Source organism: Oncorhynchus masou, chromosome 18 (genome assembly GCF_036934945.1).
Source record: "Oncorhynchus masou masou isolate Uvic2021 chromosome 18, UVic_Omas_1.1, whole genome shotgun sequence".
Classification (NCBI taxonomy): domain Eukaryota; kingdom Metazoa; phylum Chordata; class Actinopteri; order Salmoniformes; family Salmonidae; genus Oncorhynchus; species Oncorhynchus masou.
This window is the reverse complement of record NC_088229.1, coordinates 68,593,421-68,606,885: the sequence shown is the minus strand read 5'-3', so window position 1 is coordinate 68,606,885 and position 13,465 is coordinate 68,593,421. Positions and strand designations below refer to the sequence as shown.

The window sequence follows — 13,465 nt, the reverse complement described above, 5'->3', positions numbered from 1 at the left end:
TCTTCCAAGACTTTAAAATGAATATGTAATGTTTGTCTGTTTCCAGGTGTTCACCCTGCCCAAGGTGAGCGCTAAGATGAAGTTAAAGCTCACCGCCATCGATGGTTCGCGCGTGCGCAGGGTGGGCGTGGCCTGGTTCGGCAGCAGCCGCTCGGAGGACTATGGTGAGAGTGGCCTCACCGTCCTGACCAATCAGGGAGACCTCCACGTGGTGTCGTTGCCGGGGGTGAAATTGCAGGTCCAGTACCCCTGTATCCGCAGAGAGGACGTCAGCGGCATCGCTTCCTGTGTCTTCACCAAACACGGACAGGGTAGGACGAGAGAGAGACAACCACACATTTGACCTCTCACAAGCATGTTCCATTTCATGTGTCTTCTTTCTCCTCTCCAGGTTTCTACCTGATCTCTCCATCTGAGTTTGAGCGTTTCTCTCTGTCCGCTCGCTGTGTGGTGGAGCCCAGGTCTCTAGTGGAGGTGCCCTCCCAGACACCCGGCACCACCCTGCCTCGGGCGCAGCCTGACGGGCCGTCTGTGGCACACAGGTACACTCCCACTGCGTCTCTTTAGTGGTGCTCACTATCGTCTTTGGAAGCAGTGTTTTCTGACTGACTTCTTGACTCAACTAATCTTTTCACGTTTTACTGAACTGTGTTTTTTCTGTCATTCCAGAAATTCCACGCGGGACACCGATGACATGGGTAAGATGTAAAATATATATAAACTACAGTATAATGTTAGCTGTAGTTATGTCACTACATCATGCATGTGTCTGTGCCTAACAGTAGGAAGATTTCCGTTAGGCTGTCAGCCGGTCTGCTTGTTCTGTGTTGATCAGCTTGCTGCATGTGTGTTTTAAGATGACATTTTGTACACACACACACTGGTTGTCGATCATGCTGCGTGTCTTGATGTGCTGACTGCGTCCTGCCGTGCTGTTTGTTTACAGAGAGCTCTGCTAGACGTGTGATGGAGCATGCTTTGCTGAATGACGAGAGTGAGTAGCCTGCAGAACATAACCGTAACCAACAGCAATGTTTTAGGATGTGATCGCTGCGCGGGATTGAACCAGTAACTTTCATGTTTGCTACTGCCATGATCTCACCAGCTGAGCCGCGTTGAAGTGTCTACTTTAACTGCTCTGTCTGTTACATAGCAACCCACGACCACCCTACTGCATGTTTCATCATAGCCAACTTAACTCATGGCAACTGTCAATCATCATTGTGTGTCTGTGGTCTGACCTGTTTGTTCCTTACAGCTGTGCTTCAGGAGATCCAGAAATCTCTAGAAGGATACCAGCCGTGAGTATTTGTCCCTAAAGCCAAGTGTTCATGACAAACTGTTACATTTTACGCAGTTTTAGAACACCTACTCATTCCAGGGTTTCTTTATTTTGACTATTGTGTACATTGTAGAATAATAGTGAAGACATTAAAACTATGAAAAAACACATATGGAATCATGTTGTAACCAAAAAAGTGCTAAACAAATCAAAATATATTTGAGGTTCTTCAAGGTCGCCACCGTTTGCCTCTGACAACTTTGTAGGTGTGTCCAAACTTTTGACTGGCACTATACATTTGAGTCATTTAGCAGATGCTCTTATCCAGAGCAATTTACTGGAGCAATTAGGATTTAAGTGCCTCTCTCAAGGGCACAGACAGATTTTTCACCAAGTCAGCTCAGAGATTCGAACCAGCGACCTTTAGGTTACTGGCCCAATGCTCTAAAGTGCTAGGCTAGCTGCTCCTTCCAATGTGTTTTGTTGGTACTCATTTTTGTTTGCTACAGGACGTTCCTGGAGAACAACGTGAAGAGTGCTCTCGCTGGAGGGAAGGTGCTGACCAATGGAGGTGAGTTTCATATGATCAGTAAAGAACTGGGTTCAAATATTATCACTTTTTTATGCCCGTGTTAGACAGCTATGTCAGTCCTCTAATGCGGGACGAGGCCAGGTCCTCTGATGCGGGACGAGGCCAGGTCCTCTGATGCGGGACGAGGCCAGGTCCTCTGATGCGGGACGAGGCCAGGTCCTCTGATGCGGGACGAGGCCAGGTCCTCTGATGCGGGACGAGGCCAGGTCCTCTGATGCGGGACGAGGCCAGGTCCTCTGATGCGGGACGAGGCCAGGTCCTCTGATGCGGGACGAGGCCAGGTCCTCTGATGCGGGACGAGGCCAGGTCCTCTGATGCGGGACTGGTCAAGATCCAGTGCATTACTTTAGTGAGCATTTTGAATTTATATTTTATAGTGACCTTACAGAGAACCTGGCCCCGCGGCCTCAGACCCACTAGGATGACAGTCCATTTAAATGAATGCAGCCAGCCTACAGTGGGAAGGAGTTTATGAAAACGTAATCTCTCATTGACAGACACTACCTACACATAACGAAGCATCTGACCAAATTATACAAGCTTTTAGTTCTGGGTTAACCGAGATGAATAAAAACATGACCAGACAGAGATCACATTAAGCTGCAATACTTGTCCCAGTCTGCAGAAAGGAAGACCATCTAATCACACCTAGAACTATACAGAACAAAAATATCAACACAACATGCAACAGTTAAGGTTTTACTGAGTTACAGTTCATATAAGGAAATCAGTGAATTGAAATAAATTAAATTAGAACCTAATCTATGGATTTCACATGACTGGGCAGGGGCACAGCTATAGGTGGACCTTGGTGGGCCCAGCTAATCAGATTGAGTTTTTCCCCACAAACGGGCTTTATTGCTTACAGAAATACTCCTCAGTTTCATCAGCTGGTCTCAGATGATCCCGCAGGGTAGGAACCCAGATGTGGAGGTCCTGGGCTGGTGTGGTTCCACGTGGTCTGTGGTTATGAGGCCAGTTGGACGTACTGCTAAATTCTCTAAAGCGACATTGAGACTGCTCAGGGTAGAGAAATTAACATTCAATTCTCTGGCAACATTTCTGGTGGACATTCCTGCAGTCAGCATGCCAATTGCATGTTCCCTCAAGACATCTGTGGTGTTGTGTGACAACTGCACATTTTAGAGTGGCTTTTTATTGTCCATCACAAGGTGTACCTGTGTAATGATCATGCTGTTTAATCAGCTTGTTGATACACTTGTCAGGGGGATGGATTATCCTGGCAAAGGGGAAAAGCTGACTAACAGGGATGTATGTATTTTGCATATGGAACAATTCTGGAATATTTTATTTCAGCTCATGAAACATGGGACCAACACTTTATAAATTGTGTTTATATTTCAGTATATTTCCAAATACCAAGCTTTTAAGTGCATGGGAGTCGATGTATTTTAGTTTTTTCAAATATTTTCCAAGTGTATTTCCTAAGGCACAAAAATATTCAGCCACTGAATGCCTACTTTGAATGTAACAGATATTTGTACCCTGGTCTGAAACGGTATGATGAGTATCACAATGGTGATGATGATTGCTATGACGATAGCATTGAGGCTGTTCATTTGTTTTGCTCATCTCTTGTTCTCTCTCTCTCTTTCAGACTGATACAGTCGTTCCTGGTCATGAGACATCATGGAGTCTGCCTAGCAAACTATGCCAACACTACTAATACTGCCACTACTGACCCCTGAACCATGACCCCTAGCCCCCAGAGACTGAAACCTCACCCCCAACCCAAAAAGACTGACTCACTGTCCGTGTCCCGAATTGCACTCTATTCCCCAAGTAGTGCACTGCTTTTTACCAAGCCCATATAGGGCGAGTGGTGTAGTGTATGAGGACTAGGGTGTGATTTGAGCCCATATAGAGAGAGAGCGATGGAGAGGGGGTCCACCGGCTGTGCCTCGAGACCAACCACTGTACTGTAATACCCTCCTACACTTGGTACCTCTACACCTGCAACACAGTGGTGTTGATATGGTCATTCCGTTGACACGCTTGTCCAAAGCCAATCACAGTTCACACACAAGCCATAATTGCATTTAACACACCCTGCTCACTCACCCACCCACTCCCTCCCCAGTCACGGCCTTCCGACCTTCAGCCTTTCACCATTTGAACCCAAGCTGACCTGTGGAACTCTGTTTCGTCCAATCCCAACCCTGCCTGCTTGCCTTCGTCTCCTAGAGACGCGGTCGGAGACGGGGAGACATCGGGAGGGACGGACTTGTTTTTATTCATATTTTAATTGATTTAATTTGACCTGTGATTTTAGTATTTTTGTTTTGATTCGACTTAAAATCTAGATATGTGGGGGGGCTGTACAAGAAAACAACAGGAATGTTTAAAAAGTGACCTGTTTGACATGGTAGTTTGTTGCTAATGCTGACAAGACATTGTTTGGGGCGAGAGAGAGCGACACTGAGTGTCTGTGGAATCAGATCAGTTAATTTTGAACCAGACCTAATCCTAGAACATCAGCCTGGTAGCCATGTCCACAAAGCCTCTGAGTAGGAGTGATGATCTAGGATCAGTTGAGGTTATAATAAGATTATATGGTCGGATCCTAGATCAGCATTCCTTGTGTATTCGGGCCCTGTCCCTGCTTTAGCCAACCTCAGAAACTGATCTGACTACCAGACTAGTCGTGCAAGACCACTGTGCCGTAAATGTCTCCCCAAGCGTTTTTTTGCTAACTGGCCTCCCTCCTTGCCTCCCCCACCGTCGGCTCGTTAAGGTGTAATAACCAGTTATAAGTTATAACCTGTCGTAGGTACTTGTCCACTACCGTGTAGCACACAATGTCTAGGGGAACAACATTCTATGGGGGTTTTACATTTTTATCATGTTAAACGTCTTTTGTTTTGAACACCGCATTGAATAATGTAATTTAGGAATGTAATTTTAAGATATTGTAGTCAAATGTTTAATATATATATATATGTACTATATGATGATTCTAGGCCTGCAGTTGGACCTGTTTTGTTAATGGGGGTTGGCTGCTATAGTCGAATCTTACAAGGAAATATTTTGGTACTGTTTCTCCGAAATGCAGGGTATTTTAGCATTTGTATGGTCTCTAGAATATATTTTTGTAGTGAATGGTTGAGTATGAGAACCCTAATTTTTGGATTGCTAACTTTCACACTACATAATGTCCTGCTGGAAAATGAATACAAGTTGTTTTTTCACGAGTTCATGTCTGTTCCTTTCTATGAAGTTGGACTTTATTGACTGCATGATTGAACATTAGGATTGCTGATTCAAGCCTTGCTCTGAGACTCTTCCCCCTCAATCGGCACATTCACAACAAGGTACGATCATCTGTTGGCCATGGCCTGAGGGTATACCCTGAGTTTGGTGCTGGCCGGTGAAGTGGATAAAGTAGGGATCAGTTGTCATACAAGCACAGCCAAGAGTTTTAATGATCAACAATTGAGCAGCACTAATTGGCTGGTCCACCATCGCTTTGCTGAAACTTAACATCTATAAGGCTGCACTCAGAACAGACCGTTCACTCTCTAATGGCGGTGAAAGGGAGAATGGATTTATTGTTGGCTCAAACATGACAAAGCACCATGGCCCCTATGAACTATAACGCTCTGCCAGAATGTGCTGTTTAGAGCATATTTGTTTACCCATGAAGCCAATCAAATGTCCTTTCATATTGTTGAAACCGTTACCTGGTCCATAAGTAAAACATTTTCACTTGTGTGTTTTGTAGATGAACTATAATGCTCTTCAACTGAAAAACAAGTGATGATAATTTACTGTGAAGAGGGGGAGGAAAATGAAGCAAGAAATAGAGCTTAGCCTGTCCATTCCAGAGCACAGATCTCTCTTTCCAAGAGAAGGCACTGCTCTTTCATTCTATCCATCTCTTCCTTGTCTCATCACCACACACCTGCTCTCACCGTTCCACTCCCTCATTCACCAGCGACACGTGAATACCTATTTAGATCCATCTACAGCTCGTGTTACTTCAAGCTGAGATCAAACATAACTACGTAGGGTGTTTATTTTTTTTGCAGTGTTCTAAATTATTAAAATGTTTTAACATCAACCGAATAACAAAAACCTGAAATTATTTTTGTCTTTGGTAGTTAATCGTAGCAAGTCTTATGTTGTGTGGTAATACACTTCACTACACAGTACAGGAATTATGATGGTACTTGTGATCCTGTAGCTAATGGGTTCAGTAGCTAAACTTCATCTAACTTATGGCCTGTGTCAAGTGGTGATCAGGGTGTAAAACGTCAAGCTCTGTCCTAATGTTGACTGACTCTCTTTGACAAGCTCGTTACATGACCGAGTGCACTTGTCTAAGTTATCTAAACATTTTATGTAGTAAAGCCATTTTGTGGGTTAACTCATTCAGATTGGCTGGGCCTGGCTCCCCACTTAGTTTGACAACCAGCATCCCTGACCCAGCAAGGGGCTGAAATCCAAGATGGCTGACAAATCCGTGACAATAGAAACCCATTAAAGCAGAGAGAAAGGGAAACGGAAAGCCAGTGGAGCAGAGGAAGGAGCCCTGATTCTGAAAGGTGACAAAGACAACGATGCTTCTTCCCCAGTGGATACGCAGGGGGATGAGGCTACCTCAGCTTCATCCAAAGGCCCATCACGGATGATGATGCTGAAAGCAAAAAGAAAAGACCTCACAGCCCATCTGGCAAAGGAGAACAGGAACAGGAGAGTGAGACGGAGAGGGAAACATTGTCCTGAACAGGAAAAACATAGGCCCGGTCCTGGGCAGAGTCAAGATGGCGTCTGTTTGGTACAGGACCAGTAAGCTGCTGGCAAATCCTAGAGAGGAAGCAGCTACAGCCAGGTCTCCAGATGCAGTCGCAGCCAAACCCACGGACCGTCTCATCGCTACGACATGTCTCGGGCTGGATCAAGGGCAAGATGCCCAAAGGGTTGAACCTGAGGAGTAAACTGAGCAGTGACCCAGGCCATTGGTGTCTCCCACTGGCTCACTCTCCAAGCCATCAAGCAGAGGGAGGGAGCCACCTGCTCAAACGCAAGATGACCATGTCTCTGGATCCCCAATCCACCTTCCCTCCAGCCACCATCATGCTCCCCAGAATAAACAAGCTGGGCATGGGCAAGGCCAATGGAATCCGGCCAACACAACCAGCCCAGCCAGTACAGCCTGCTGGAACCAGACCTCACCCTCCTCAAGTGTTAAAGGTTACAGATGATTCATGAATTTGATTGTTTAATGTTTATGATAATGGCTCACAGGAAACCTTACAGCCTGGTTATGTATACGGCTCACTCAGTTATCAAGAGAAAGCCATTATCACAATGTCGCAATTATCGTGATCATAGCAGATATATTATCATGATACAAAACCCCAGCACCATCCCAACCTGCCCTACCCTCAGGATACCCTCCTGCCCTAACAGATAGTGGAGAAGCTGACCAAGTGGACAGTGTGAGGATGGGGACCAGGCCAGGATGGGAGAGTACCCTGGGAGTCTGAGGTAACCTACTCAGGACATGCTCGAGAGCCGCATAAACAAAACAAAGGGATTAGAAACAACTGCCACCCATTGATTAACACCCAATATTTAAAAACGATTGCTTGGTTACCCTGACAAAGACACTTGTTAAATGATGGGAGGAAAATTCATAATTTGAAAAGCCTTTATTTTCTTAGCATTTCCATAACCGTTGCAAACGGTTGAAGTCACTGTAACTCCTAATGTTACGACCCTACCAGACGAGCTAAATGACTTCTATGCTTGCTACGAGGCAAGCAACACTGAAGCATGCATGAGTGCCTCGGCTGTTCTAGATAACTGTGATCACGCTCTCTGTAGCCGACGTGACGAAGACCTTTAAACGGGTCAATATTCACAAGACTGCAGGGCCAGACATATTACCAGGATGTGAACTCTGAGCATGCGCTGACCAACTGGCAAGTGTCTTCACTGACATTTTCGTCCCTGACCGAGTGTAATACCAACTTGTTTCAAGCACACCACCATAGTCCCTGTGCCAAAGAACAACAAGGAAAATTGGCTAAATGACTACCGACCCGTAGCACTCATGTCTGTAGTCAAGAATTGCTTTGAAAGGCTGATCATGGCTCAAATCAACACCATTATCCCAGAGACCCTAGATTCCTAAAAAAAAAACAGGAAGAGGAGCTGCTGCCTTGACAGGAACTAATGGGAATCCCTAATAACCCCAGGAAGGGTAGCTGCTGCCTTGGCAGCAACTAATGGGGATCCCTAATAAACCTCAGAGTAGTTGTTGCCTTGACAGGGACTAAAGGGGATCCCTAATAAACCCCAGGAAGAGTAGCTGCTGCCTTGACAGCAACTAATGGGGATCCCTAATAAACCCCAGGAAGAGTAGCAATGCCTTGACAGGAACTAATTGGGGTCCATAATAAACCCCAGGAAGAGTAGCTGCTGCCTTGACAGGAACTAATGGGGATCCCTAACAAACCCCAGGAAGAGTAGCTGCTGCCTTGACAGGAACTAATGGGGGTCCATAATAAACCCCAGGAAGAGTAGCTGCTGCCTTGACAGGAACTAATGGGGATCCCTAACAAACCCCAGGAAGAGTAGCTGCTGCCTTGACAGGAACTAATGGGGATCCATAATAAACCCCAGGAAGAGTAGCTGCTGCCTTGACAGGAACTAATGGGGATCCCTAACAAACCCCAGGAAGAGTAGCTGCTGCCTTGACAGGAACTAATGGGGATCCCTAACAAACCCCAGGAAGAGTAGCTGCTGCCTTGACAGGAACTAATGGGGGTCCATAATAAACCCCAGGAAGAGTAGCTGCTGCCTTGGCAGGAACTAATGTGGATCCCTAATAAACCCCAGGAAGAGTAGCTGCTGCCTTGGCTGGAACTAATGGGGGTCCATAATAAATACATATACAAAAGAGTGACACCTAATGACCCCACTGTAACACAACGATTACTATTACTATGTCACCAACCTGAGTAATGACAGAGTAACAAGCAGGAACTAGTGCCAAGGGAACCCTCCTGTTGCTAATGGAAGTCTGTGGGTGTGTCTGTATTGATGCAGTCATGTCCATGTCATCGCTGATGCAGCCTTCAGCCAATCTCAGAGCTCGCCGCAAGAACAGTTGATCGTCATAAAGTACGTCAGAGGCACCAGTTTCTTTCTTTCTCTCTTTAGAGTACGGTACAGGTCTGTCCTCTAGTCTACAGTACTGGTCTGTCCTCTGGTCTGCAGTACTGGTCTGTCCTCTGGTCTACGGTACAGGTCTGTCCTCTGGTCTACGGTACAGGTCTGTCCTCTAGTCTACAGTACTGGTCTGTCCTCTGGTCTACGGTACAGGTCTGTCCTCTAGTCTACAGTACTGGTCTGTCCTCTAGTCTACAGTACTGGTCTGTCCTCTGGTCTACGGTACTGGTCTGTCCTCTGGTCTACGGTACTGGTCTGTCCTCTAGTCTACAGTACTGGTCTGTCCTCTGGTCTACGGTACTGGTCTGTCCTCTGGTCTACGGTACTGGTCTGTCCTCTGGTCTACAGTCTGTTGCGTCTTTCTATAGCGGCCAGAGTGGATCAGGTAAGACTGAGGCCACCGAGAGGATAGTCCACATCTCGGCTCTATGTCCCAGGGCAGGAACGACTACCTCAGACAGCCCATGGAGGTGCTGCCGATCTTTCAGAGTTTTGGTAATGCCAAGACCATCCTCAACAACAACTCTAGTTGCTTAGGCAAATACCTTGTTCAGAGTGGTATGTGTGCTCACAGGGGATGTGTTTATTCACAGAGAGTGAATTTATTCAGAGATTTACACATGCGCAAAAATGGATCTATCATAGCAGCCAAACAAATTAAATCGACATCCCTTGACTCAAAAACCGATCTTGTGCCTTGTAATAAAAGCAGATGATCTTTTCTCATGCAACATATTTCTATTACTTTACTACATCAAAGTAGCTCCACAAAGATAATTAGTTTGATGCAAACGCTAATTTGGCTTTGTATGACATAAATTACTTCGAGATTCCATCTTAATTCACTGTAACTGTATGGGAGAAGGATCTATTAAATAAATATAGCAACTCATCTCTTGCTGCAAAAATTTAACTTTTCAGGCATTAAGGGCAGTTTCTCTAAATGTATTACCTGGATGGAAAAAATCCCATAAGTATTTAGACAGTCATATAATGCTTCAACCTTACAGTGGGGCAAAAAAGTATTTAGTCAGCCACCAATTGTGCAAGTTCTCCCACTTAAAAATATGAGAGAGGCCTGTAATTTTAATCATAGGTACACTTCAACTATGACAGACAAAATGAGAAAAAAAATCCAGAAAATCACATTGTAGGATTTTTTATGAATTTATTTGCAAATTATGGTGGAAAATAAGGGTTTGGTCAATAACAAAAGTTTCTCAATACTTTGTTATATACTCTTTGTTGGCAATGACAGTCAAACAGAGGTCAAACGTTTTCTGTACGTCTTCACAAGGTTCACACACACTGTTGCTGGTATTTTGGCCCATATTTTGGCCCATTCCTCCATGCAGATCTCCTCTAGAACAGTGATGTTTTGTTATTTTTCTTTATTATTTTCTTCACCCTACTGATTAAATTAATTTAATCTCACCTCTCCTTCGATCCATGTTCGGAGGTGGTATCCACCCGCCAAGTCTTCCTGTTGGATCCTTAGGCAGGTCTCAGTCTGCTCCTCCTCAGCAGTGCAGCTTCCCTGTGGTCTCAATTTGGAGCCCCCTGTGCACAGTTTTACCCAGGTCCTCAGGAACGGGTTTAGTTACACCTCCTGGCAAGCTCGCCAAGAATGTGGTGGAAATTCTACCCTTAATCAATAATGAGTAGAGGTAAAATGATCAAGGTATTAGTTTTATTAAAATACTTATAAGGAGGCTTGTTATAACAAGGAGGCTGGTCGCCCTTCCCCCACGGGTGGTGGAGTGAGAGGCCCCTGAGTGGAGTTAGTATATAACCTAGAAGCTATCTCAGGATAGGTCAGGATAGGTGCAACTTCAGATATGATGTGCAATGGTTCCAAACACTATTCCCACACATCCTGTGCCAGACCTGGGACGCAAAATACAAATAACTTGTTTTGTTCAGTACTAAGAAGTTAGGGCATTTGTTGTTACTTTGTTCTCCCCTAGTTCAAGGTAGAAACGGTCTCCCCCTAGGAGGAGGTGACTGACAGACACTGGAGACAAGTGATTTGTTCCCCATTACTCACGCCATCCCTTCACATGGTATGTAATAAAGACACACAGTTCACATATGGAAACATAGTTTCCTTATGACCTCCTTTGCCATAGTCCTTGCTGATATTCTGCATAGCAACAGGAACATGTAATAGTTAAGACTGACTTCTCCCCACTCTGGACCCAAGGTGACAGAGGTCCATATGAGGGAGGAAGTGCACCTGCCAACACCAGAGTCAGAAAGGAGACATGTCAAGACTCGGTTACAGACTCGGTTCTCCGGTGTGAGAAACAGTCACTTAGCAAACTGAGCCACTAATAGTCGGCAGAACCCAGAAGATGAGGCAGACACAGCAATACTTGAAACTGTGTTTTAATAAAGTAAAAAGGAAAGTTCAGCAAAAATATAAATCCACAACGTCAGAAGTAATTCCAAGAGAACAAAGGTAATCCAAGTCAAAAGGTAAATCCACAAGGTGGTAGGTACAGCAGACAACAGCCTCAAAAGATAATCCTAAATAAATGAGAACAAAAACAGTATCACAAGAGAGTCCAACTGGAGCAACAAATGTTCACAGCATCGCTGGGTGCTAACATTCAATCACAGAACAAAGAACTGAGGAAAACTAAGGGTTTAAATACATTCAAGGGAAACGAGGCACAGGTGCAAATAATAACTGGAAACAAGGGAAAACAAAAGGGTCAAAAAGCACATTGGAGGCATATAGGGGCCAAAACCGGAACAATCCTGGCCAAATCCTGACAAGACATTCTAATAACAAGAGTCTCAACAGTTCAATCATATAAGCATTTTGTACAGATAAGACATCTTAATAATCGTTGTTACTTAACTTATATGAGTTAGTTAAAGAAACTCAAGCCCAATGCCTAGGCTTAAATAAGGACATTTTAGTACACAAGCATTAGTAGGGTTTAACAGAAGATTTCCCTCACAGTACCTTTGCCATAGATAAATAGAGTAAACTTTTATTTATATTTGCTGACACCCTGCAGTCAAATTTTGGCACCAGAAGAGTAGCTATCTAGCGATATAAACCACACCCCTCTGCAAACACGCCATGTTACCATTGGTGTATTAAAATTAGTTATGGTGATGTCACCTTGTCCCTTAATTAATAATGAATCCCAGTGTTTGACATGGGGGAGGGGACCAGTAACTTTATGATCAAACTTTATCAATGTAGAAGCAACAGTCATTTTTCATACCTGGGCAGCTGGATAGAACATCAGAGGGTTCATCTGGAACATCAGAGGGTTCATCTGGAACATCAGAGGGTTCATCTGGAACATCAGAGGGTTCATCTGGAGCATCAGAGGGTTCATCTGGAACATCAGAGGGTTCATCTGGAACATCAGAGGGTTCATCTGGAACATCAGAGGGTTCATCTGGAACATCAGAGGGTTCATCTGGAACATCAGAGAGTTCATCTGCAGACACAACTGGGCTTCACTCATTTCTGGGCTGCTCTGATGATCACCAGGAACACTAGCAAGAGATGACAGTGAAGGGTAAGATACACCAGCACATGTACACACACACACCCATACACACCCATACACACCCGTACACACACATACAGGAAATAACCAGCTGATTCATAACTAAGTCAATGACCGTGTTACTTGGCCACCATATTATGTTGATTATATGCAGACTTTATACATAGGGCTATACATTATTTCCTCAATCCATTCTGTTGCACAACACCAGTAGGTAAGAAACCCCATCACAGGTGTAATGGAGGAATGTGTACCCCTCCCCTCTCTCTCCCACCCTGATGTCGTTTCATCATGACCTTCCATATTCTACCTGAATGCATATTGTAATGCATCTTGATACTGTTGTGGTATCATAATATATAATAATATATATAATATCTCATGTAACCTACTGCTGTAGTTTTATCCTATGGACCAGCGAGGAAGCCTGCCTTTTCTAAGTTCAACAATGTAGTATGAACGTGGCTTTGGTATTACCTGTTGGTGTTCATCACTCATGTTTATGTTCACCTCAGTCATGGCTGAATCAATAAAGCCTGGTTCATTTTCATCCCAAAGAGACTTTGAATTCTGAGGAATTTAGTTGATTGTGTGAGAACTTCAGGATTAGAATGAGTTCAAGTCTTTGTCTTGACAGAGTGTTTGTGGTTTTGAAATTCATATCTTTGTGTTTGGGGAGAGCCGGGGTGTCCCTAACGTTGATCCGGGGGTTACGTACAGTCACTTCCTGTTTATAGAGAATCCTGTAAATTCAATTGGAGTGTTCTATTTTCTATGGTTATTAAACCAGCATGTTATGAGGTTGGGTGTGACTTTATTTATGTGTAATTACATTTAGATTGGGGTGAATCTCTA

The 13,465-nt window shown here is 44.4% G+C and overlaps 1 protein-coding gene across 3 annotated transcripts in view; it reads left to right on the top strand.

The window, feature by feature from the left end:
* LOC135505191 (LLGL scribble cell polarity complex component 2-like) overlaps positions 1-5,086 on the top strand; it is a 28,606-nt gene extending 23,520 nt beyond the window's left edge. For 2 of the 3 annotated variants that reach the window (XM_064924350.1, XM_064924351.1), the window contains 7 exons: positions 47-311; positions 392-542; positions 670-698; positions 947-994; positions 1,259-1,301; positions 1,792-1,853; positions 3,493-5,086. In XM_064924350.1, the coding sequence (XP_064780422.1) occupies positions 47-311; positions 392-542; positions 670-698; positions 947-994; positions 1,259-1,301; positions 1,792-1,853; positions 3,493-3,497 (603 nt within the window). In that variant the 3' untranslated portion in view covers positions 3,498-5,086. The remainder of the gene's footprint in view (positions 1-46; positions 312-391; positions 543-669; positions 699-946; positions 995-1,258; positions 1,302-1,791; positions 1,854-3,492) is intronic. The other variant, XM_064924352.1, reaches the window with a different exon arrangement.
* Positions 5,087-13,465: the final 8,379 nt, after the last annotated feature.